This window comes from Lepidochelys kempii, chromosome 10, assembly GCF_965140285.1.
Source record: "Lepidochelys kempii isolate rLepKem1 chromosome 10, rLepKem1.hap1, whole genome shotgun sequence".
NCBI lineage: Eukaryota > Metazoa > Chordata > Testudines > Cheloniidae > Lepidochelys > Lepidochelys kempii.
The window spans coordinates 22,270,946-22,297,771 of NC_136389.1; the positions used below are offsets into that span (position 1 = coordinate 22,270,946).

Below are 26,826 nucleotides of genomic sequence, written 5' to 3' on the forward strand. Positions count from 1 at the left end.
GGTTAATCATGGCTGTAATCTAGTGCTGGATTTTCAGAAGAACTTCATAGGGAGCTCAGGGTGTTTCATGAAGGTTCTATATACAAAGAACAAAATACATAACTGAGCACTTTGGAACATTTTCCCATTTGTTGTTTAAACTCACTTTATATCGGTACATTTATTTTTAAACTGAGCCAGTGGACTTCTAACATAGCCATGACTAGGGTGACCAGATGTCCTGATTTTATAGGGACAGTCCTGATTTTTGGGTCTTTTTCTATTGTAGGCTCCTATTACCCTTCCACCCCATCCTGATTTTTCACATTTGCTGTCTGGTCACCTTAGCCATGACTCCTGTAAAATTGCAGCTACTTTATACAAGGCATGGCAGAAACTGGAATTTTTCTGAACCTTTTTCCTGACCGCCACCATGATAAAATACAAAAAAGATTGCAAAATTCAAATTAAAGAAAAACATGTCTATCTAAGGCAGCTGATAGTGTACATCATTTAAAGTGCATTCCTTCCTGAGGGTGCAGATTGTGACATGAATTAGGTTCCATATGGAGAAAATGTAATGTGTGTTGGGGGAAATGAAAACAAACCACATGAAATCAGATCAGTAAGTGAAGAGTTAGGGTCCTTATGGATAGTTAAATAAAAATACTCGCATGGTAAGTGTTAGATACATGATAGCAACAACAACACAACAGAGCACTTACAGCTAATTTGAAAAGCACTTCAAATAGGGCTTTAAATCTTCTGGTTGCAGATTTTACACTGTGTTCCATACTCTTTTACATATACACCTAGAAGTACAAAACTGCTCCTCCACAGACTGAAACAGATGCTTATCTTCATGTTCCTCTTGAGATATAAGAATAAGAGCCCACATGTGGAACATGTGCCTGGGAATTTGCTCTTTCACTCTGTTAATTTCCTTGGACAAACCTGGCATTTTACTACAACAGAAAATATAAAGAATATTTTGAAAACAATGGCATATAGTCAGGACTCTTTGAAGACTTCCTCCTGTACATGTTTCCAGGCCTTAAAGAATTAAAACATTTATGATCCCTCAGCACAGATTGAGTGATGACCCAAAAGTCATCTTGCTTTCACCTAAGATGTTTGCATCTGGTAAGGATTAGGTGTTTTGACCTCATTACTTCAAACATGTCAAGTGATGATAACTGCTGCTTAATAGCCAATTTATTTTTAGACCAATTTCTGAACATTGAAGTACATTGCTCGATGAAGCAATGTGAAATTACTTTCCTAATACACTCAGACTAGCTGTTAACCTGATGCATGTTCACTTTCAGTTAATGGAGAAAGTGCAGAAATAACACATCTGTGATGGGAAATGGGAGATTTGTTCTTTTATTGTTGTCTTTACATATTTCCTTTAAGAAATAGAGAAGTGGCAACCAATCCACAATTAAAACCTGTTAAATTAGAAAACATGATAAGAAAATGAAGGACATTGTTTGCCCTTTCCTCCCCCTGCTTCCCCACCCCAAATAGAACTATTGTAAAAATGAGGAGTCCACCAAGCTGCATATTTCATATAGTTCACAGCCCTTTCAATTTGCACCTCATTGTCAATGTGAGAACAGGTAATTGACTGTGTGGCAGCTGGACTGTTCAAGTTCAAGTAACATGATGTTTGCTTGAGAGACAGCAGTTTGATTCCTAGTGTCAGTGAAATGGCAGGGTTCGATTGGTTTGGGGTGGGGTATTTTTTAATAGTACTAATAAAAAGCCATACTCTGAAGGGAAAAAAAGAAGAAATGTTGACTGGCTAGGTCAGGGAATTACACAGAACTACCACTTTAAATTTAGTTCCTTGTGCCATTGATCTCTGATGGCCGTAGACTTTGTTCCATGCAGGTAGGATGCTGTTTGCATTTAACCTTGCATTGTTAAGAAAACCTCAAATATGGTCATCCCTGTAAAATTCCATTCATTGAGAGTTGGCTGTAGTATCATTGCCTAGGTAAGTATAATCATGGGTACTGATACTACTGCATGTTTTAGGATTTAAAAGGCTGAATAAGGAAAATGAGTAGTGCTGCAGTTACTCAAAATAAGTTTTATTTTAGCTCTTTTACAATTATATTGTTCATGGTTAACCTCCTGCCTGAGAAAAAACAGAGATATGTTACCACACAGCACTTCCTAATCAAGCCTACTTTATTCTTAAGGTAAAAAGCTTTACAGAGAAAACATATTAAAAATGATAAAAGACCCTGTATACATGCTAATAAGCTTAGCAGAATTAACCCTAACATGGACTCTGTGAGGATCAGTCCTTCAGCCCTACCCAAGGGGAGCCTTTGTGGTTACCTGTTCATCACAGCTTCAGCTCAGAACAAACACCCAGTCCCTTCCAACCCCACACTGAGAATGTCTGAGCCCAAGGCCCATTCTAAAACCAGGTTATTTATCTAAAATCCTTTTCTTTGTCCGTTGGTCCCTGGAGAATGTAGTTTGAATTAATAAATGCGTACCTTTCCAGTGGGTGGCTTCAAAGGACTCATAGCAGAGGAAGTACATTAGCATCTCCCCATAGGTGCTGACTACATGGGTGCTTCAGGGCTGGAGCACCCACAGAGAAAAAAAAAGGTGGGTGCTGAGTACGCACAGGCAGCCCTCCCAATCAGCTGTGCACAGCGTGCAGGAGGTGCTGGGGTGGGGTGAGGGTGGGGTGCACTTGGAGGAGGGGACAGAATGGGTTGGGAAGAGGCAGTGCAGAGGTGGGGTGCTGGCAGGGGTGGTGTGGGGGTAGGGCCTAGGGCAGAGCCAGGGGGAGCACACCCTAGCACATTAGAAAGTCATCACCTCTGCATCTCCCTCTCTACTAGAGAAATACATACAATACCACAATAACACATACATTTTTGTGTTCTTAATAGAATGTACCCCAAAGGTATTAATCCTGATTCAATAAGGTTTAACTTAATTCAGTAAGGTTCATTCAGTATATTGTAGGAAATTGTCAGTGTGTCACCCCACAAGAATTGGCAGAGAGATTCAGGGTAGATATTATACCTCAGAACTACCTTTCTCATTTTGTGAAATGAACTACATTTCAAGTTGATGGTGTCCCTTTTAGTTGTAAACAAACTGGAGGGAATTTAAAGAACTAAGATTGAGGGCTGCAAAGGTTATAAAAACTAATTCATGGGGACACAGTGGCAAAATGAGAATAGATGCATGCATGGAATTAAGCGGCAGGTCACAACTTTTATTAAACTTTAACACAGGGTAGGGGTGCTACCCAGGCATGTAATTGGTTCCAGTGCAGGAGTTAAAGGGCTCCTTACCATATAACCCTTAATGTGGGTAGGCTCCCCTCACCAGGACTCAACTCTCTCTGAGTCTTAGCACCCTCCCGGATGCAAGGGGGACAAAGGGTGCAGCAGGGTGAGGACCTTAGCTCGCAAAGGCCATAGTCTGACCTCAGCCCACGAAGGACACGGGGTCACAACCTATCACATTAGCCCAAGGCCCATCACCGAAATCCCAGGTCTTTTACCTCTGGGAACCTTTCATTTTATTCTCCTAACTGTCCTGGAAACCAGCCACAGGGGCCACCACTGACTAGCTTAGTCATTCCCCACCCACCTATGCTGCCTAGAGTCACAACACCTGCCCAGTCCATGTCTGCACATGCTGTAGCAGTATGTCAGCACTTCCATCTGACAGATATACACCATCATCCCGTCTCGCTGACTGTAAGGGATGTCCTTATACTGTATCACTGAACCCTCTTTCTCCTGGAATATCTTAGTGACCCCCTTATTTACTTTCTTTCTAACATTGTCCACATGGGCTGGGTCTGCTCCCAACCCTGGCCTGTAAGTGAGTGCAGAAGAGGCATGAGCTGATCCCACTGCATGCCTGTTCTGAATGCAAACCACTTTGGCCCTGAAGCCCACTGAGATCTAGCTACCATCCTAGGTGCCCTCTTGTGGGCCCAGTTCACTACCGGGTGCTCACAAATCCAAACGTGCACACTCTGGGTAGTTGCTGAAACAAACAAGCACAATGGGTTAATTACATTTCGCCATTCCCTGCAATCTTTTCATTGGTGTGGATGTAAGTCCTGTAAAACTTGATTTCCAGTGCCCTATGGCCTGCACCTGCCATGGGCCAAAACCATTTGCAGCTGCTAATGTTGCAGCCCCGATCCTGAAAGAATGAGTATCAAATTTACCTGGGTCAAGACCACAGTACTACAAAGTTTTTCTCAGTACCGTGCTGAATTGATGCCTTGTCTGGAAGCTGTCATCACCATGTATAAATAGCAGGCCTAGCTGCAGACCCTGAATTTTTATACTTTTCTTTGATTCCACATTAGCCCCTCTCCCCTTCTGGCCTGTTAGGGAGTACCTTGAGCACAGAAACACCACTCTTTGCAGATAGCTGTATGTCTGTTACATTTAATGCACGCTGGGACCTGTCTGCAGCTGCTATAGGCACCAGTTCACTCACTCTCAAAGTGCCAAAGAAGGCAACAACAAATGCCACCTTAAATAACATGGCCTCCCTCTCAGCTGCAGCCCCAGGCAGAGCCATTGACAGCTCTGTCAGGGTTTCCAGTGTTAGGAGTAACCTGTCATCCCTCTTGTGCCAACCCCTCTAAGAGTCTCTATACTATGAATTGCCTGCATGTGTCTGGGAAACCCACCAACCTATATCAGGAGGACAGGTGCACAAGCCAGCCAGAGATAATGGAGGGAGCCCACCTGTGGTGGGTCAAAGGCACTACATATTGCACCACCTGGTGTGTGGGTATGGGCCACCCACAGTGAAGCCCTGTATCCTAAATTCCATGGACTCTGAAAGGCTTATAGGCCCTCAGAGTCCACAGGACAACCGAGTCCTCAACTAGTTTCACAGCTATCATGAGCCAAGGTCCCAGAATTGCTGGAGCATTGCCCACGGATCCCTGCTGGCCAGCGGCAAGTTTTCAAAATCTGTTGTCCTGAAATTGACAGAGGATTGGCAACACCATTATCCATTTCCGGAACATGCACTACATGAAAAAGGATGTTAAACTGCAGGCAGTGTAAAATGAAGGCTCCCACCAGCCTTGTTACTCAAGCAGTCTCTGCCAATTGTCTATTTATAATATGGACCCTGGATTGGTTGCCACGCCAGAAATGGACTTTCTTGTTCTGAAAGTTTTCTCCCCTATTGACTGCCACCAGTTAGGAAAAATCTCAAGCAAGGTGATATCCCCTGTACTACCCTGCGCCATCTGGCTTTCTGGCTCCCTTTGTGCACACTACTTACCTTGAAAGTAAAGTAAACCCCAAAACCTATACCTCCCAAGACAGATTATACCTGCAGCTCAGTCTTGAGCAACCAGCCCCAATACCATATTGAAATCTCCATTTAACTCTTCCAGGAATCTTTCCCACCCTTCTAAGTCTTCCTTCATTTTCCTCGTCATTCTAATAAAGTGGTCGGGTTTTCACGCTCCAGAGAAGGCTCCTAGGATTGTCCCTTTCACAGCTGGCCCCATGAAGTTTCCCCACCCATTGGTGCAGGTGGATGGCATTTTGTAGCGCATGACTGGGAGACAATGGGTATACAAAGGAAGGAAAATAATTATCATGTTATAAAGGATATAAATTGGTGGACAGGATGAAACTAAGAGGGCAAAAATTTAGGCTGAATGTCAGGCAAAACTTCCAGACAGTAAAATTTATAGCACTGTATAAAGGCTTGATCTTTTGCTGTTACCTTCAATAACAGCTGGAGAAAGTCCCAAGACTGTAGAATATTCTCTGAAGGGAAGCAGCAGAAAATCCCATCATTAGAGATGTGTAAATCTAGACTAACAATTCACTAGAATATATAATACATCAACAATCCTGCTTTGGCTGGGGAAAGGTCTAGATGGCCTAATTAATTTTTCTCTAATATCTTTAATTCTGTGTGTGTGGATTAGTCATAATTTGTTTTATTTATTTTTTTACATGTTTTTGTGATGTGTTCTGGAAGTGTTCAGGTGCTCAATTTTAATGAAAGTTTCTTTGTTTTTCAGCAGTATCTCTCATTAACTTCTGCAGTCCCTGAATTCCTGAAGCCTGCCCCCACCACCGAGCAGCACACTATACACTCTACAACTACTGCTACTACTCTGACCACAACTACTCTATCTGCAGCAAAGCCTGGGCCAACTTTGGTAAAGGTAGGTTATAATGAAGGCATTTGATGTCTTTGCTTTAAATCTGCTTTCTCTAATCCTGTATAGAATGAAAATGAATATATCATGGTGTTATAGTGCTTTTATCTATGTATATAAAATATCCTGCAGTGTTCAGTTGAATATACAGTGAAGTCAACTGAAATCTGGCATACTGTGTCAGATTTGCCATTCATAATTTGCAGGCTCTGCAAAATGCTTTATGAGCCATCCATATATTGTAGTTGTAGACAGACCCAGCAAAATTCTGCAAACTGAATCATGTAGTAGGATTCATACTACTTCTGAAGTGCAAAAGAAAATGCAAAATGAGACAAATACTGCAAATACTTGGCAAATTGCCTTGATAGTTTGTATTTTTTACTGGTGAAATTCATCCCTCCCAACACAGAGTCCAGCTAATCTGGTTTCAGAGTAACAGTCGTGTTAGTCTGTATTCGCAAAAAGAAAAGGAGTACTTGTGGCACCTTAGAGACTAACCAATTTATCGGATTCATCTGATGAAGTGAGCTGTAGCTCACGAAAGCTTATGCTCAAATAAATTGGTTAGTCTCTAAGGTGCCACAAGTACTCCTTTTCTTTCAGCTAATCTGGCTTTGTGTAGGGGACTAAGCGGGAACAAAGAAATTGCATTCACACACCAACCTACAAATAGGCCACAGGGCTGCAGTGTATTCTTTCCCCAGCTATTTTTGAGGCCTGTGGACTGAATTAGCAGAAATTGTGCCTCCATGCTGCCTTGTGGTAGTTTTAGACCACCGGATCCTCATAAGTGAGAATCTTATAGGCCCATTCATAGTAGCCCCTTCTGCACTAACATAGTTGGAGCTAGCATGAAGCTTTTGCACAGATTTAGGTGTCCTGTGTTTAAATGTCTACAGTTGTCCCCTTTTGGAGCCTCTGAAGGTGTTGTGGAAGGCATTATAGACACCCTACACATCAGGATGAACTTCATTGTCATATACTTTTATAAGGGATGTACGGTGTTGTTTTATACTGGTATACATTTGGAGGATATTCACTGAAATTCATTCACCAACTCACTTATAATGCAAAACCTTAACAACTTCAAATACTCACCAAAATGCATGATTGTCAGGAATCAGGGCCTGCAGCAGAGCCAGTCTCTGGGCAACCTAGTTGAGTGCAGCCAGCCTGTAGTAGGGTGCCTGCTTGGCTACACTGCCTGATTGGTTGGAAGATTCCTCAGACTGGCTCTTAAGCCTAGTAGCAGCAGCAGTTCAGCAGCAACTCAAAGCATTTGCCCATGGCTGCAATAGCTATGGTGCCTACTTGTTTCCAGCCAAGTTACTGCCCTTGTCTCCAGACTTGCCTCGGTCCAGGTAACCTGGTCCTGACACTTGGCTCCAGTTCCTGTCTTTGGTTTTGATCCTTTTCTCTGGCATGTGGCCTCTAACACAGGTTCTGACCCTTGGTTCGGATTCCTGACTACCGACTCCTTCTCTAACCACTAGGCCCAACTCCTGGATCTGTTCTAACTACTGGAGACGCTCACATCCTGGTTACTGATCATTAGTGCACATATGTCAACACAGAATTTCCTCTTTCAGAATTTTTGTGCTGTATATCTGTCTCCAGTTTTTCACTGGAAGTAGCTTCCAAGAGTTCACTTAAAGAGAATTCCCTGTCCAAAAGAAGTTTTTTATTGGGAGCACAAGGACCCTCCAGTGAGGGTAGAGCTGAAACAATCTGTCTACTTTTGGGATTCATAGACTTGCACATGTTCATGTTCTCACTTGTTTCTTAGTTAGTGTTCAGGCTTGAAATACAGAAAATAAACCTATTTTAAGCAGTATGAATCCAACTGCAAATAATTAAAGATGTTCAGAAAACCATCTCCTAAATTTAAATGAAAGGGGGACAATTAGTAATATTCCCAAGTCATGTGCTCTTTGGAGCAGTCCTCCAAACCAAGCACTGATAATTACTGATTCTTTTGAACACTTCATATACAGCACACTCACAAACAGCATATTGCATCTCAACCCTGCTTGGAGACTTGGAATTTGTTTTAGTTCTCTCCTCAGAGATGATCTTCCTTGAGGTAGAAAGAACAATTATATCCCAGGATATCTGTGGATATGTTTTATTCCAGAATCACATTTTGTGGCTCTCATGAGGAAGAAATATCAGCAAAAACCTGCCTCAGCCAGGTTGGGTTTGCTGCCAGTTGGATCAGTAATCTCCAAAGGAATGAAGAATAGGGCATCCCCTGCAAGCTCAGATAAAATCATTTTATGAGGCATTTCCGTAGGGTAATTGAAAAACAGTATTTCAATCAGTGGCGAAAATTGTAAGTTTAGTTAGTAGTTATACTAACTAAGCACCTTAGAAACACAGTTTAAAATATGTATATATTAGGGCTGTCAATTAATCGCAGTTAACTCATGCGATTAACTCAAAAAAATAAATCGCAATTAAAATTAATCATGACTCATCACAGTTTTAATCGCACTGTTAAAAAATAGAATACCAATTGAAATTTATTAAATATTTTAGATATTTTTCTGCATTTTCATATATATTGTAGTCTGTGTTGTAATTGAAATAAAAGTATATATTATTTTTATTACAAATATTTGCACTAAAAATGATAAAAGAAAAAGTATTTTTCAGTTCATCTCATTCAAGTACTGTAGTGCAATCTGTTTGTCGTGAAAGTGCAATTTACAAATGTAAATTTGTAAATACCAACAAACAATTTGTTCCTACCAACAAACAGAAGCTACACTGTAGCGGCACAGCCATATCACTAAAAGCAGTGTAGTGTAGACATAGCCTAACACTTGCGGCAGTGATAGTTAAGTCCTGGTCATATTGTGGGGGTCACCGTACACTTACCCTGATTTTTTATGTGGAAAAAATGACAATCTGTTGTTTTGAAATGTACAGGGGACTCTTTTATTTTGAAAATAAAACTTCAGTTTGCTTTTAACTTTTGACACTTTCTGAAATTCTATAGTGTGGGATTTTTTTTTTTCAGGAAGTGAGCTAATCTGAGAGATCAGCTGCTGGTTTACTGTTAGAAGTTAAGGAATAAAAATCAGAAATCTATACATATAAAATGAATAATTAAACATGAATTAATTTGGGATAGTGTCATGGCAGTTGTGAACATAAATTTTCTTTAGCTGTTTTGACTGGTTTCCTTAGGAACAAGAAAATTGTTTTTACCAGAACTGAATGTGGAATTGTAGTAAATGGCTTAGTAACAGGAAGAGAGTTTGCAAAAAGAATTTTTGGTGATTTCCCTCCCACTCCTGCCCAAGTTGAGCAGTTGTGTTCCCTAGAATCTAATGATTTTGCATAGTAATTGTTTTGGTCTTTTTCATCATTAACTTTATTGTGTACCTGTAAGAGCAGTTAAGGTCTGATCTATCACTTTGTTTGCTATCATGAGGAGAAAGATATTCTTTGTAATTGAAAATTAGCCTCACTATGAAAAGCAGAACTATGCTAGTAGTGACAATTAAATTACTAGAATATTTAAATCATAAAACATAAACATATATAGACTAGTGCAAGTTGTCTTTTTAAATACTGTGGATTTAAGGAGGGTTAGTGAGAGTCTGGATTGAATTGCTTTCAACATGTTGATGACGCCCAAGTTTATATCTCCATTTCACCCAAGGCTGTTGAATGCCTGACCCCAACATCTGGGGGAGATTGAGGTGTGAATGAGAACTGGCTGTTTGGACCTCAGTCTGTATATTGTTGTTAATAAGACTGAGGTGTAGTTGGTAGGTTGGAGGAAGCAAATAGACAATATGGTAAAGCTGATATCTTTTCCTTTGAGAGCATTTGGCTGCCATTTGTTACTTGGGGGCACAATCTGGGGTACTGGTGGATCCCCCATCAAGGGTGATCTGTTGGATAATCACATTATACCAGGGCCCAGAAATGCTTTTACCAAATGCATGTAGCCAGCAGCTGGCTACATGCATTTGTGATATATATCTATCTACAGAGAAAATGAAAAAATGAGTGTTGCCATACCAACTTTAATGAGAATCATCAATTAAGGTAGCCCACCTTAATGGTATGGTGGTATGAGATGGTATGATGAGGTTGCCTACAATGGCATATAGCTTATTACCAAATATCTCCAACAGTTGGTGATGGGACACTAGATGGGGAGGGCTCTGAGTTACTACAGAGAATTCTTTCCCATGTCTGGCTGGTGTGTCTCACCCATATGCTCCGGATCTAACTGATTGCCATGTTTGGGGTCGCCAAGAAATTTTCCCCCAGGTCAGAGTAGCAGAAACCCTGGGGTGGGGAGGTGTTCGCTTTCCTGTGCAGCATGAGGCATGGGTCAATTCTGGTCGGAACTAGATTAAATGGTTGTTTTTCTGTAACTTGAAGTCTTTAAATCAAGACTTGAGGACTTCAGTAACTCAGCCAGAGATTGTGGCCTCCTGCAGGAGTGGGTGGGTGATGTTCTATAGCCTGCCGTGTGCAGGAGGTCAGTCTAGATGATCGTGATAGTCTCTTCTGGCCTTAAAGTCTGTGAGCCTCTGAGACTGATGGCAGAATGTTCTTCCTAATGGTTTTATTGACCTTCCAGGCATGCTGCAAAGCCCATCTGCTTAAGTAGGTAAGGTTGGAGGGCTGAGGTAGCTGAGGTAGAATTTCCGTCTGGTGGAGGAGTTTGTTATATTGTCACATGACTTGTGATCAACTTATGCATAGTAGGTAGGAGGAATAAGTGCTGCTGCTGTGGCAGATTTTCACTTTGTATCTCTTATGTTCTTGTGTTTTTAAATCCATGTCTGTGGCGTTGTTTGATATGGTGTTATATAAGACCAATTGCTCAATAAAATAAATAATAAAACCAGCCAGTGCAACAGCATCTTGCACATTATGCCTACCAGTCACACCATTCTTCTTTGTGTAGTTAGAAAAAGATACAATTGAGCATCTGCACCCTGGTTCTTGGTACAACAATAAGACATAGTCAATGAACAAATGATATCTGTGAAACTAAAAGTATGAACAATGAGAACATCCTTGTTGTCACTAACAGACTATAGTTATGACAAGCATATCATCATCCATTTTTCATGCACCACTTGAAACACTATGGACTTGCAGACTGTCATGAAAACACCTTTAAAATATATATTAGTTGATATGAACCACATTATAATCTGAATTTTTTTTTTTACCAATGTATAATTTAAGTGATAAAAGGTTGTTCTAGGCAATGTTGGACCAAAACAGATTACTTTCCTGTGAGGATTTATTATTTGTTTAGCACAATGTGGTTGTTAGCTTTAGATGTGGAATGCAGTAAAGTGGTAAGCATTGGCATAATGTGGCAGCAGAGTGTCTTGTGAGTGTTTCTAATAGTTGCTTTGTTTGGAAGTTACTTAATACAGTATTACAGTGATCTACTGATGTAAGTAGGATGTCATGTAGATTAAATTGTTTAACAGAGCTAGTGGGAATCTTTAAAGTGGTCTGAAGTTCCCTCTTTGACAGATACTCATATATTAGTAGGGAACCTTCATTTAGAATCTAACTGGACATGACATGTCTGGTCTTTTTGACTGAACTGAATAAAATATATAGCTTACTAAAATGGCAAAAAGATCTAAAGTAGAACCTCAGAGTTACAAACACCTTGGGAATAGAGGTTGTTTGTAAGTCTGAACAAAACATTATAGTTGTTCTTTCAAAAGTTTACAACTGAACATTGACTTAATACAGCTTTGAATCTTTACTATGCAGAAGAAAAATTTGGTTTTAACCATCTTAATTTAAATGAAACAAGCACAGAAAGTTTCTTTACCTTATCAAATTTTTTTTTTAATTTTCTCTTTATTTTTTTAGTAGTTTACATTTAACACAGTACTGTGCTGTACAGTATTTGGGGTTATTTTTGGTCTCTGCTGCCGGATTGCATGCTTCCAGTTCCATATGAGGTGTGTGGTCAACTGATAGTTCGTAACTCTGAGGTTCTACTGTATATTCTATTCCAAATGGCCACAGCTGAGCTGATGACTATAATGGACATCATTATTTCTTGCCATCTCGTTTTTCATAACTGATGTGTTCCTTTATGCCTCAACTTCATTTGTTCATACAATCGCTTTGTAAAGATGTCTGTGTAATAGCTGTTTTATTTTATAATTTTTTCTAACTTTGTCTCTAAATAGCAAAGCCATCCCAAGAACCCAAATGACAAGCATCGGAGCAAGAAATGTAAAGAACCTAAGCCTAGGGTAAAGAAGTTGAAGTACCATCAATATATCCCACCTGATCAGAAAGGGGAGAAGAACGAGCCACAGATGGACTCCAATTATGCTCGTTTGCTACAGCAACAGCAGCTTTTTTTGCAGCTGCAGATCCTGAGCCAACAGCAACAACACTACAACTACCAGACAATTCTACCTGCACCGCTCAAGTATGTGAAACTTTGTCAGTTTTTTCCTTTAAAGGGATGAATTTGCATTTTTATTAAATAAGGAAAAAATACACATCAAATGTAGAATTTGTTAAGGTTAATTTGTGCATGTTAGGCACCAACCCTATATTAGGGGATGGTGACTCACCATGATTTGAGGTGGTTATATCTAAAGGTAGGTCAGTGCACATACCCTCTATACTACCTCTTCCTCAGTCTCCAATTCTCTGCATCTCTTCGCAGCCCACATAGTGATGAGGCTATAGTTTTGATTTATTGAAGGGACAGTAAAGTCTGATAAACCTATAACTGGACCTACTGGCTTAATTTTGGTCTATGGACATATGCAAGCACCGCCCCTTTATTTGTCTGCTATATTTTTCTAATCAAACATGTTATTTACATTCACAAGAATTGTGATCTCTTATGAATGCTTGTAACTTTCAACACCCTGCCTACACATACTTTGACACAAGCAGGCAGATCAGAGACAGAATGCAACTTCTATGCACATTTTGCTATTGCTATCCCAGTGTTGCTGTTTGGGGCATTTTGGAGAGGTTGAGAGACTTTTGGATAAGAAGGAATGTTGGGCTTTGTAAGATGTGACGAAGTTAAAATCTGGACCTAAAATCCTGTCTAGGTACTTTCTACACCCCTCCTTTTCTCCCCTCACCATAGTATATGAGTGACTCAGAAACATCATTAATCCCCAATATGCCCATGATGGAGAGAACCTAATTTACAGCAATGTAGCATTCTGTTTCCAGCCTTCCTTAACAACAACCTGATAGTAAATAACTAAAAAGTATAATCTGAGAGTAACCAATGACATTTGTATAATTGCCATGTATCCTATCTTTGGAAGCAGTGATGTGCATGTGGTATCAGCTGCTCATTCTCTTACATGTAGAGGCATTACAAAAATATTTTTATCTTGAATTAAATTGAACAAAGAAAGTGCAGGGAATGTTAATTAACATCCATTTTAAACTGATATTAATACAACAAGCTTAGCCCTGCATGCTGTAACAGCAGTTTGTTCTTTGAGTGCTTGCACATGTCCATTCCAATGTTAGTGTGTGCTCTCCTCGAGCAGTTGCCGGAATTTTTTCCCTTAGTGGTGGTATCTGTTGGCTTGGCTCTACTGCCTCTGGTGCCACACACTCATTGTGCCAGTATAAGGGGCGTTGCCATGCCCACGCGCTTTCAGTTCCTTCGTACCACCCATGATAGTTGCTGGAACTTCCCTCATTGCTCAGGTCTGGACGTGATCACACAGGACCATGGCCAGCTTCTCCACCCAAACCTTAGCTCTCTTCATCTGATGACCTGGAACCTTCATGGCTGAACCCTGAAGAGCAAGCTTGCTCAGAGCAGGTTTGTCAAGTCCGACTGGGCAGTAGAAAACCCTTCACTAGAGTGATGTACCTGGCAAAGTGGAAACAATTCTCCATCTGGTCTTCCCAGCATGGAGTTCTGCCTATGCAGTCCTCATTACAGCTCATTCTGGAATACCTTCTGCTTTTAAAGCAGCCAGGCCTGGCCTTTTCTTCAGTCAAGGTCCACCTGGTGGCCATTTCAGTCTTTCATCCTAAGGTTGACAATAGGTTGGTTTTCTCACATGAAATGGTAATTTGTTTTCTCAAAGGAGAAGGGTATTCCCTCAGATAAAGGAACGAATTCTCCTCCTTCCCCCAGGACCTAAACCTTGTCCTGTTGAAACTAACAGGCCCGCCTTTCGAGCCACTAGTGACATGCTCACTGTTGGACCTCTCTTGGAAGGTGGCCTTTTTGGTGGCCATTACATCATTTAGGAGACTTTCAGAGTTGCCCTCACCTTGGAACCCTCATATATAAGGCTATGATTTAGTCAAAGGTATTTTTAATAAAAGTCATGGACAGGTCACAGGCAATAAACAAAAATTCACAGCCCGTGACCTGTCTATGACTTATACTATAAATACCCCTGACTAAATCTTGGGGAGGGGGGCCGCTGCTGGGGCAGGGCCATCAGCACTAGCTGCCAGGAGCCACTGAGCAGCAGCTGCTCTGGCTGCCTGTGGGCTGCCGACAGCAGCTGCTCCAGCTGCCCTGGGACCCCTAGCTGCGAGGCCACCCAAATGGGTGGCTGCAGAGCCAGCAGTGTATGATGCAGCTGGCCCCAGAGCCAGCTGCTTGGACTGCCCTGTGGTCAGCCACACTGGCAGTCACGGAGGTCGCAGAAAGTCACGGAATCCATGACTTCTGCGACTTCTATAACCAACACGGAGCTCTACTCATATACAATCTTCTTCAGAGATAAAGTGCAGCTATGCCTGCATCCAAAGTTCCTCACGAAAGTGGTTTCTCAATTCCACTGCAACCAATCAATTTTTCTACCATTATTCTATCCTAAACCACACGCAGATAGGGAAGACCACTGTCTGCACTCCTTGGATTGCAGATGGGCCCTGGCATTTTATGTTCAGAAGACCAAACTGTTCCGTAGATCAACACAGCTCTTCACAGCGATAGCTAAAAGCATGAAAGGGGCTCCCCATCCCTACTCAGAGGATTTAATCTTGGATCATGTCATATATCCAGGCATGTTACGAACTTGTGGGGGGTCTCCCCGCTGCCGAACCTGACTGCTCATTCCACTTGGTCTCAAGCCTCTTTGGCAGCTTTACTAGCTTAAGTAAGTTCCTATTCGAGATATCTGCAGTGTTGCGACCTGGTCCTCGGTGCACACATTCTCAGCACACTATGCCATTACTCAACAAACCAGAGACGGTGCCTACTTTGGCCATGCAGTGTTGCAGTCAGCTTGCCCTTAAGCTTCAAGCCTACCTCCTGTGCAACTGCTTGTGAATCACCTACATTGGAATGGACATGTACTCGAAGAAGAAAAAACAGTTACTAACCTTTTGTAACTGTTATTCTTCTAGATGTATTGCACATATCCATTCCAAGACCCACCTGCTGTCCCCTTTCTTGGAGTGGTCCGTGAGAAGAAACTGAAAGGGTGCAAGCTCAGCAGGGCCCCTTATTCCTGCACTATGAGCATGCTACAACTGGAGGTGTTAGAGCGACTCTATGGGTACCACTAAGGGAAAAAATTTAGGTGACTGTGCTCAGGGCATGCCTGCACCTACGTTGAAATGGATATGTGCAACCGTTTTTTCTTCTTCGAGTGCTCACACATGTCCAATGTAACTGTTTTTTCTTACTGAGTAAGAATTATTCTACATAACAGACGGAAACATTAAAAAAAAAATCTTGCTAACCCCACTTTAAAAGACCCTTGAGATATTAAGAGGTATACATTGTTGCTTAGAAATGCTAATAAGGGCATAATTACACAAACCAGGAAAGAAAAGTGCAGCTGTTCAGAAAGATGAGGTGGAAGTATGGAATTTCAGTGGCTGCTAAACATATTAGTTTTTTTCACACACAGATCCACTCTCGATCTGATCTTTTTTCAGAATAACAAAATTAAAGATTAACCTAGCATAATCTTTTGGATATTTATTATAAAATATGTGCTCTGCCTTGTCAGCAAGGTACAATTTACATTTGAACAGTAAGTCCAAATGTCTCTAACAAAATGTGCATTTTCCTGGTACAATATTGTTTATCCGGGAAAGTTGTAATCACAAATACAAAGTCAGTAAGAGGCAGGCCCACTTGCTCTGTGGCCATATGATGCAGTTTTATTATAGAAATTTAGGAATCCATGCTTAACCAATAAATCCAACCAATTAATTAACATGAGTTTTGTTTTCAGAGAATGACTGGCCAGGTTTCTTGCAAAGCAAAACCAGTTTGGCAGATGAAAAAATTATGCCAAAACTTCCAGTGCTATATATCTAAAGTTAGACACCTAACCCCATATTTAAGCACATAAATAAAACCAGTTTTCCTCCAAAAGAACTGAATGTGCAGTCTCCAGTGAAGTTACAGGAAGATATGCATATTCAATTCCTCTGAAAATCAGGCCACTCTTACTTAGGTGTCTACATGTGGACTTAGATGCTTCATTTTAGGTATCTAATTTGAAAATGTTCGTTTTAGCTTTTATGATAGGAAAGAGATTGAAATGTTAGTGTGCAATTTGCAAACTCTTCTTCTTGGCTCCATTTGTTCACATATATCTTAAACAATTATCACACTCCAAAGGTTCTTTAATTAATTCTAAATATGTAAATCTGCATATGAAGACAGCTTTTAAAATAGAGTGACATACATTATTAACCTAGTTTACTGCACTAGTCAGCAGAAGTTTGGTTAATTTCAATATTTCTTCTTGTGTTTTTGATATCTGATTGTGGTGTTCTTGCATTAATAGAAAAAATAGTATGATATTTGAAACAAAGACAGCTTGGGTTGTATAAATCCTGTTCACTTTTTAGAGGCAAGATTTCCTTAATATTTTAGTAGTGTAATAAAAGTGATTAAACATGAACTTGTAAGACTAACTGTACACTACAAAAAATACCAATATATTTTCCACAGTAGACTTTTCCTCTGCAAGCAATTCAAGAATCATTTGAAATATGTAATGAGTCCAACTGTTCTAGTTTTGCATCTGAGGAAAAGTCAATTTTCTGCCATTAAGTGGATAAATTTTAAATTCAGTACTACTGCTTCTTAAAAGTAAATACCATAATAGCTAGCACTGATTTTTGTTTTGTTTTTTACTTGCAGACCCCTCAGTGACAAACAGAACAACAACGGGAATATACCACTGACTACTTTGAGCAGCAGCGCACCTACGTCGGTAGCCTGCACACCAAGACAGAACAGTAATATTCCCAGCAGGAAACCAGGACCGCTTCCTTCAAGCTTGGATGACCTGAAGGTAAAAATGAAGAGGGATTTGTCTATGTGCAAATATCAGCAAAGGTTATAACTTGCAAAATGTTACTGACAGGCATAAGCCTGGATTTTATTTTTCTATGTACTTTACATTTCCTCTGAGATCTTATAGAAATGTTTTTGTCAATTTCATTTACTACCAATCTAGATATTTTGCTTTTATTTAGTTTTTTTTCCCCCCCAGTTTCTAAGAAGCTCTTTTCTTGTCCAAAGCATTTTATAAATTTTATCTAATCCTTACAACAGTTCTCTACTTCAGATAAGAAAGGAACATAGAATATTTGCATACTTTATCTGTTCAATATATGAAGGCTTGCCCAGGAGAATGAAAGTATCTAGATGAAGCAGACTATATGCTAAATGTTGACCACAAACAGATTGACATTGAATTAATGGTTCCCTATGAAGAGTTATAATATTCTAATACAGAGGTTTAAGTCAGCACTATAAGTTTAAACAGATCCCCTAATGAGACATTCAGAGAAGTGACTGCTGTAATTTCTGCGTAGAAATAACACCATTAAAGATGGGCTAAATTTTATTGGGGCCTTAACTCACTTGTTTCTCCTGTTGTGTACACACTTCTGAGCACTGTCACCTGTGTGCACAAATAGAATTGGCTTGTCTGCTGCCTATGCAAGCAAGTGAAGTGTGCAGAATGTGTGCACAATAATTTTGTACACACAAAGTGGGGCACACCTCTCTATATTTATATATGTTTATATTTGGTCCATCTTACATAATTTAAAATTTCTATACAGAAACTACATTATTTACCAGTAGTAGTTTTATATCCTTTATAAACAACAAAACAAGAATTCCCTTTTGCTAATTGGTCCTATGAAGTAGAGCTGGTTGAATTATTTGTTGCTAATTATGCTACAAATATAGACTTTTTTTCCTGTCTGTTAATTGTTTATGAACCTTTCCTGCTGTTAGTGTATTCACCATTTATGATGTATGACTGGTCAGCTATGTCACATAGTATTGTTTTGTTTCCTGACTGGATTATGGAAACTAAGCAGGAGAATAATGAATAGCAATATTGAACAACACATTGATTCCTTATAAATTTTCAGTTAAGCATTCATGCTAAAATTCATGAAAATGTCTTCACTTTTTGTGAATCCTGAAAAGGAAGTTGTGTGAATAATACGAACCCACAGACTGGGATCATGAAATAAACCTGCCAGGTTTATTCACAAAAATATTCACACGTCACTTTTGTCATATTCTACCAGCTCCAGCATAAAAGGTCCTTTCTTCATTAAGAAGCTGTTCTGCGGAATTAAAGATGTCAGTCCGCTTTTGAAAATGGATATGAAGAACATCAAGTTTGTGGTGTTCAGATTCAAATATTTTCATTAGCTATGACACAAATGCTCCCAGTTTTGTGTGAAGGAATAGCAAGACATCTAGTGGTCAGCTTGTTTATTCTCTGCCTTGTGTTCCTTAACCCAGTGAATCCTGGTTTCTTATCCAAACACAGAAGGAAGATTCTGAAGATTAGATTGTTGGGACAGCAATCTACTGGTTTCAAAGCTGTCTTTCTCATATAAAACAAGCAAAACATGTAGCCAGTTTAGCCTGAAAGTTGGAAATGCTAATCATCTAGATCAGCTGTCGACAATGGGAACCTTTAACAAATTCTAGAGTAGGCATGTGGGATATTCTTATTGTGAAAGCCACTAGTAAAATATTACTAATGGCAAAATATAGTTCTTATTTGAGTGCACATATAGATTCCATTCTTGTTGATACATGCGTCCCAGGCATGCAAGATTGGATTCTGTTGGTCAGCAGTGTCCTTTGGGGACATTTCTGCACTTGAAGTGCCATAACAGCCCACACCTGAGGGCATGAAGAGCAGGCCCAGCAGTTCCTCAGTTCCTTCTTACTGCCCATGGCAGTGAGACAACACTCTTGCAGTATCTGCTTTTCTGTGCACTGTGTGATTTATTTAACCTACTATATAATACAATAGGTCATATAGTAAGTATAGTTTTTTACCTCTCCCAGAGATTCCAAACATGTTGTCCACACGTCTCAGACTTCTAGGACACATGGCCTCATGCACTCATGTCACACAGCATGCCAGACTTCACCTAAGCTCCTATGCAAAGGTGATTGACATCAATATATCTACCAGCAGGCACCACATGGACGTGAAAAGCATGGTCCCTCAAGAAGTCCTCTTCTTGTGAAATTGTGGAAAGACATTTTTCAAGTGTGCAACTGAGTGCCCTTAGCAGCACCTCTACTTACCAAGGCTCTGGTGACTAATCATTGTTCAGGGATTGGGCTAAGGCTCATCTAGACGGCCTTTAAATTCAGGGACTATAGTCCCTCCACAGAGACTCATCTTCATAGATATCCTAGAGCTCAGAGCAATCCACCTGGCATGCAAGTAAAATGGTGCAATGCTGACAGACAGCACCACAGCTATGCACTATGTCAACAAGCAAGGGGAAGCAAGATCATCCCCACTCTTGTCAGGAGTCCATGTAACTATGGAATTTGATACATTCTGAATCAAATCACCCAGTGGCTCTGAGTATTCCCAGTCTTCAGAATATCTTGGTAAATCAACTGAGAGACAGTTCTGTCAGCCATGAGTGGTCAGTCAGAGAACACCTTTCATAAGTGGGATTCCCAGAAATAGAAATCTGTTTGCCATGGACCAGATTGAGTGTCAGCAGACATTCTGTTCCAGAAAGGGGTGCAAGCCCAGACTCCTGGACAGATGTCCCCTTCTCTTGGACACCAGGATCCCCACAATACCGAGGTTTCTGAGGAAACAGAGAGGATGCAGGGTGCATGATAGCCCAAGCATGGGCAAAACAGCTCTAATACTCAGATCTCCATCAGCCTTTCAACATAGCCACCAATTGCCTTACCTTCTTTGCCCAACATTGTCTCTCAGAACAACAGTCAGATACTGTACCCGGATCTAGCACTGTTACACCTGACAGCCTGAATATTGTCTAGATGACATCCACCAAAAGAAGCTGTTCAGTTGAGGTTCAGAACATTCTGCTTCACAGCAGGGAAATCTTCAACCAGACTTAAAATACGAAGCCAAATGGAACCAGGTTTTGTTTGGCATCCCAGCACCAGTTGTCTCCTTTAGCATTACCAATTTCAGCAATGCTGGACTATTTGCTGGCTTTGAAACAGTCTGGATTGTCCATTGGTTGTATAAGTGTCCATAGAGCAGCAATATCTGCTCATCACCCCACAAGCCAAGACCAAACTTTTGCCCCACCCTATAGTGGCTAGATTCTTAAAATACCTCATTGCATGTTTTTCCCACAGTTCAGGACTTTCCTTTGTCCTCTATATAGTATTAGGGTTGATGAGTCCGATTCCTGTCCTAGCTGTCAACGTATACTGCCTTGCCTTTCTGGCGTGAAGAGTAAAGCAGGTTCAGGCTCTCATGACAGATCCTCTATACAGAATATTTCATAAAAATAGGGACACTCTTAGATGTCACCCCAAGTTTCTACCTAAAGTTCTCTTAGATTCCACATAAACCAATCTATTCACCTCCTGGTTTTCTTTCTTAAATCTCACTCGACCCTAGGAAAGCTAGGTTTCATACACTTGATGCAGCAAGGACACTATCTTTTTACTGAGAACAAAATAATTCAGGAACATGCCCAAACTATTTATGGCCTTTGCTGATTGAATTAAGGGGCAAACTGTATCCTCACAGAAGTTATCCAAATCAGTCTCCAGCTGTATAAGGCCATGTTATGAACTAGCCAGAGTAGATCCACCAAGCCACATTAAAGCACATTGCATTAGGGCTCAGGTAGCATCCACTGCCTGTTCGAGGAATATTCCTGTATCTGAAATATGTTGAGTAGCTACACAGGGCTCACTGTACACATTTACAAGGTGCTATTCTTTAACACAGGCTTCCAGAAATTGGATGGCAGTTTTTTGAGGGTTCTCCTGCAGTATTTTTAAGTAGGACTCCTAGTACCCACCTCCACACAACCAGACAACTGCTTGTTAGTCACCAAGAGAGGAATCTATGTGCACAGTCACACTCAGAAAGAATGGTTACTTATCTTACAGTAACTGCAGTTCTTCGGGTCGTGTTGTCCACACAGTTTCCACACTCCATTGTACTTTCGTGCAAATACAGAATTCTACTCCTATGGCATTGGTGAAGGAACTGAGGGACAGGTGGATCTACTTTGCCCTGTATATTCTTTGTTGGGGGCACTTAGGGTGCAGGTGTGGCCCTAATGAACACTGTTAGCCAAAATAATACGGTCTTTTGCACGAGGTACATGTGCACCAAGAGTGGAATCATGTGGACAACACATCTCAAAGAACCACAGCTACTATAGGGTAAGTAACCATTTATTTTTAAATCAAAATTCTGATTAAAAGAATTTCATAAAATACATACTGTAACTTACCCCTTCTGTCCATAGTTTAACCCCAGTGAGCATGTCAGTCAGTATACTTATTTGACTGGAAAATCCAGGCTCTCTCCTCCAGAAGTTAGATAGCTAAATTGGTTATGCTTTTCATTCTTGTAAAAGAAACCCAGGTGGCATATAGTAATATTTGGTCAATTTCTAACTAAAGGTGACTAATGCACTGAGTCATCCAATCCTCCTGATAAATTTCTGATACAATAGGTCCCATAACCTTGTCTCATGCTGGCATAAAGAAGTGACTCAACATGCCAAATTTTGTGTATTCAATGCTTTAATGTGCACATTTGTCAGATACTGTAGATTTGTTTCAGAAGTTTTCAGTTCAAAATGGAGAGATGATGTACTTTCATAGTTCCCAGATGAGTCTTGTTTGCATTAAAGAAATATGCAGTGTGCTTACAGTGCTATCTGAAATGTTTGTCTATTGTATAGCAATGTATTAGTATTAACATGATTTTTTGGCTTTCCACCAAAAGGAACTTGTTTATATAGATATGTTTTTTACATAAATGTTGCTATAAAGAATCTCTCTCTTGCACACAAAAGATGAGTGCATAATGAATAGTGAATACGCTGAATATGCTTTTAGCAAAATCCAATGCAGGTAAAACAACATGCTGGTTTGGTTTGGTTTTGAAAACTAAGTCTTATTTTATCCTCAGGTAGCTGAACTGAAGATGGAATTGAAATTAAGGGGATTGCCAGTGTCTGGAACGAAAACAGATCTTATTGAGCGTCTGAAACCCTACCAAGACCTTAATAATAATAGTGTCAATACTAATAAAGTGGTTGCAATAACCACTTCTACTGGTGTTATCAGTAACACAGGGGAGGTAACTGTGACATTCCCTGTTACAACATTAACTAAATCAGTAGGGAGCTTTCCTTCAGAAACATCGTCTGCTGGAACTGGCTTCAAATTAGCACATACTGAAAGCATTAGCTCCCCTTTGCCCATTTCACCATCTTCTTCAGAACAATCAAGTCTAAGCACAGATGACACAAACATGACAGATACTTTCACAGAAATGATGACCATGATGTCACCATCCCAGTTCTTAAGTACTTCACCTCTAAGAGTGACTGTGAATGAAGACAGTCTGAGTCATGCTAGTAGAAGCATCTCAAGCATGGAGCTTGATGCAGCAGAAAAGGACCGCAAGCTTCAAGAAAAAGAGAAGCAGATTGAAGAGCTCAAAAGGAAACTGGAACAAGAACAGAAACTTGTGGAAGTACTGAAAATGCAACTGAAGGTTGAAAAACAGGGTCAGCAGCAGCAATCCCAGACTCCTGTTAACTCCATAACTATGTTGGATCAGAAACAACTAAATGCTGCTATCAAAGATGAAAACACTCTCACTGATTGCTCTAGTCCAAGGCAACCAGTATCTGTAACCAGCCATTCTTTAGGACAGCCAGTGTCTACTGGTGGCCAGAACCTAGTTGCTAAAAAGGCTGTCATTATCAAGCAGGAGGTACCTTTGGCCAAAGCTGAACCACAGAATGTAATCTCTCAATTCTATGTGAGTTCACAGAGGCAGCCACAAACTGCAGTTGTTGCCCAGCCTCAAGCTTTACTAACTACCCATGGATCAACACAGTTGCTACTCCCACTGTCTATCCAAGGACCAAATTCAGCCACTTCAGTGCAGCTACCAGTGGGCAATATACAGCTACAGGTATGAAATGTTTTATCTAACTTTAATCATTTAAATTACCCATTATGATTGTAAGCCATGCTACTCATTTTTTATATAGAGTAGAAAAATGCTGTTTATATGCTTAATTATAAAAATATTGACTTATTTCACAATTGCATTAGACTTGAGTAGAAAGTATCAAGAGCCAATCTTTTCAGTTAGCTTCTTTTCCCTCACGCAGGCATTTCCTAGATGAGTCCTTTTTGTGCATTCTAGCAAAGATTTTTTTGAAAAATTTCCATGACAATTATTCTTCCAGGGATTAAGCCTACTAGCCCAAGAGACAAGTACCTGCAGTCCTCTATCCTTTTCCGCATGCACTCCCTCCTGCCCCCAGTAAATCAACTCTGACTTCCCACCACCACACAAGTCATCAGTTCTTCCCTCATAAATAAAATCAGTTCTGATGCCCACCCCTCAGATTAAATTAATTCTCACATCCACTTACGTTTTAATTAATTAGCTTTAGGCTCTCCCGAAATCAGTTAATTCTGGCCTCAAAAACCACATTCCCTCCACATGCTGGGATCTCCCCTGCCAGTGTAGCTTGGGAAGCCCTATCATCTCTTTGCTTGGAACCTCTGCTGCCTTCTTGAGTATGCAAATAGCTCTTCTCCACATGGGCCACTCTGCTCCTTGCTCCCCTAACCTTCAGGTAAAGCAGCAGATCCAACCCCTTTGCTCCTTTTTCTTTGCTTCAGCAACCCCACTCTCCACAATATAAATCAGTTAGGTGATTCTAGTGCAACTGATCTCCATGACATTCTGTACTACTGACCTGTGAGTCTCCTTTATCTCCTTTCATTCAGACTTTGTAGTAGTGACATCACTTAGTTTTAGTAGGCTACCAAGCTAAGAAGAAAAAAAACATGACTTAAAAGTATCACCTATCATACCAGCATGCAGTGATGGTACACTTTGTTTAGGAAACAGTCTGCCCAGATTGTGTTGGGGGAGAATTAGCTTTGGCATAGAAAAGTTGTTAATGTTTTGGGGATGTTGGGTTTTTTTTGTTTGGGGGCGGAGGGGGGATAAGGGATTTACATTACCATACATTTGAGGTTCAAGGAACAGGTGTATAGAAAGGGGGTTTCTCAGTTGTGTACAAATATTTGTACACTATATATTCATGTGCTCTTGCTGTTTCATTTGCAGTCTCTGTCAATAAGGATTTGATGGAATTTTCCCACACTGTACAGAAAGTATCCTATTCAGATTTTCTGATCTATACTGGATTAGAGCATATAACTCCAAATGCTGTCATTTGCAAAATGTGTATTGGGACTTTTCCCCCACGTCCAACTGCGTGTTTGCCCATCTACTTCTATTTTACTTTTACATACTCAAATGTTGGGCTGTAAAGCTTCAGTGGAATCTGAAAGTGAAACAGTATTCAAACAATGTGACTTCTTGACTGATTGTAAATTACCACAATTGAGGATTATTGATTATGCCATAACTATACTGTAAATAGCTAAAATATTAAATGCCATTGTGTAAATTTCATTTGTATTCTGGCTCAGTCACAAGCAGGAATTCAGGCTTCATCACAAGTATCTGCGCCTGTTTCATCTTCTGGTCCAGTTCAGACAGCAGCACAGATGCATGGTCCACCATCAAAACAAAATACTGTCACACAGTATGTGCTCAGTCAGGCCCAACAAATCAGAAAGGTTTGTGACTACTGATGAGATATAAATGTGAAATTATCATATACTGTAATTTGAGGCATTTCTGTTACCATTTGCTACATGGGTAACCTAAGTTCTCTGTTAGGAAATATTATCCTTTCTAAGGCAGACAACATGGTTTACTGCATACTATATAGCGGGCCAGAAAGAATGATTCTGTAGCCTGGTGGTTAGGGTGCCCATCTGGAAAACCAAGGTTCCAGGCCCTGCTCCAGTGAATATTTAAGTATTCTATAAAAAGTGAAACAGCTTCTACAGGGGAGATTGAGAGAGACCTACCCCAGAATACCCTCTACTCTGGTGGTTAGGGTACTCACCTTAGAGACGGGAAACCCTGTTTCAAATCAGTGTGTGAGGATTTGTACCAAAGTCTCCCACATACCCAGTGGGTGCTGTAACCACTGGGCTATAGAACATAGAAGGGATGTATTTCCTCTCTGTGTATGTGTGTGAGAGAGAAAGGTGCCTAACTCCAGGGCTGTGAATGCAGAGTGGAGGGAAGCATCTCCCTGCAGCCCACAATTAGGCACCCAACTCCCTTTAAGGGCCAGGACTTAGACCACACCCCTTTCTGACATTTTCTGTTGCCTAATTTAGGCAGCTTCCTGCTCAGTGTGCTGGCTTGTATGAATCCTGTTCTTTGGTACATAACTTGGGTCTGTGGATTCCACTACACCCCAGGATGCCTACATTTTAGGGATTGCACTGGTGAGTCTAAGTCACCTTTCTGGACCTAGTTGTTAACCTCTGTGTGCACCATATTTTCCCGATGTGAAAAAAAATGGGGCTGATGGGCTTTAAACTTTAATAAGGTAGATATCATGAAAGAAAACTACTATATTAGTACTAGCTGTTGTGTTTCTTTGTTATTAACCATGTATTGTATTGATGGGAAAAACATTCCCATTTTTCCATTTATTTCTTTAGATTGTGCTCAAATACTAGCTAACCTACTCAAATAAGGACTTTTTATCTTAAAGGGGTAGACGTTACTGTTACGTAATTTTGATAATCCAGGTTTACAAAAGGTAGCCCCTAATCTGGCACGTATTTCAGATATGCACTCGGAGTTTATATCATCTTTTTCTAAGAACTAGTTTGAATTTAAATCAGGCCAGAAATTAGTATAATTGTGCTTCATTGGTTGGCCACTAGGTGGAGATGTTACTTTAAATTGTTTTATGCCTCATGTGCCAGAAACCATGTTCCTCTCAGAACAACACAGATAGGTCATGTGCTTCCTGGAAAATCAGAGAGGAAAGCAGTTTAGATATTTTTTTTTTTTTTAAAGTATAATCATGAGCAAAAGCTTTTGGCAGACTCTTCAGGCAGACTGAAGCTGTATTATAAATTTCAGGTGAGTAAAGGCTCAACATTGCAGTGTGACAGTCTCTCTCCAAGAACAGCAGTGCTGACAGTTGCTCCAGACTCTTCTGCCTAATCCACTGAAAAATACAGACAATTATTGTAGTTATAGAAAAAT

General features: G+C 40.4%; 1 protein-coding gene and 1 long non-coding RNA gene across 15 annotated transcripts in view; one reads left to right on the forward strand and one right to left on the reverse strand.

Moving 5' to 3' along the window:
* Window positions 1-26,826, forward strand: part of MRTFB (myocardin related transcription factor B) — a 203,050-nt gene that overhangs the window by 151,319 nt on the left and 24,905 nt on the right. For 10 of the 13 annotated variants that reach the window (XR_012161142.1, XR_013636400.1, XM_073362400.1 and 7 more), the window contains 5 exons: window positions 6,044-6,190; window positions 12,388-12,635; window positions 17,325-17,478; window positions 22,615-23,631; window positions 25,176-25,325. Coding sequence is in view for 11 of the 13 variants with exons in the window: in XM_073362400.1 (XP_073218501.1) it covers window positions 6,044-6,190; window positions 12,388-12,635; window positions 17,325-17,478; window positions 22,615-23,631; window positions 25,176-25,325 (1,716 nt within the window). In the remaining 2 variants the exon portion in view is untranslated. The remainder of the gene's footprint in view (window positions 1-6,043; window positions 6,191-12,387; window positions 12,636-17,324; window positions 17,479-22,614; window positions 23,632-25,175; window positions 25,326-26,826) is intronic. The other 3 variants (XM_073362387.2, XM_073362390.2, XM_073362396.2) reach the window with 2 other exon arrangements.
* The window catches only part of LOC140918318 (uncharacterized), a 95,467-nt gene that overhangs the window by 24,038 nt on the left and 44,603 nt on the right, over window positions 1-26,826 (reverse strand). For both annotated transcript variants that reach the window (XR_013636401.1, XR_012161145.1), the window contains exons 3-4: window positions 24,431-26,788; window positions 17,390-17,472 (exon numbers count right to left, since the gene is read on the reverse strand). This is a non-coding gene — a long non-coding RNA (uncharacterized LOC140918318). The remainder of the gene's footprint in view (window positions 1-17,389; window positions 17,473-24,430; window positions 26,789-26,826) is intronic.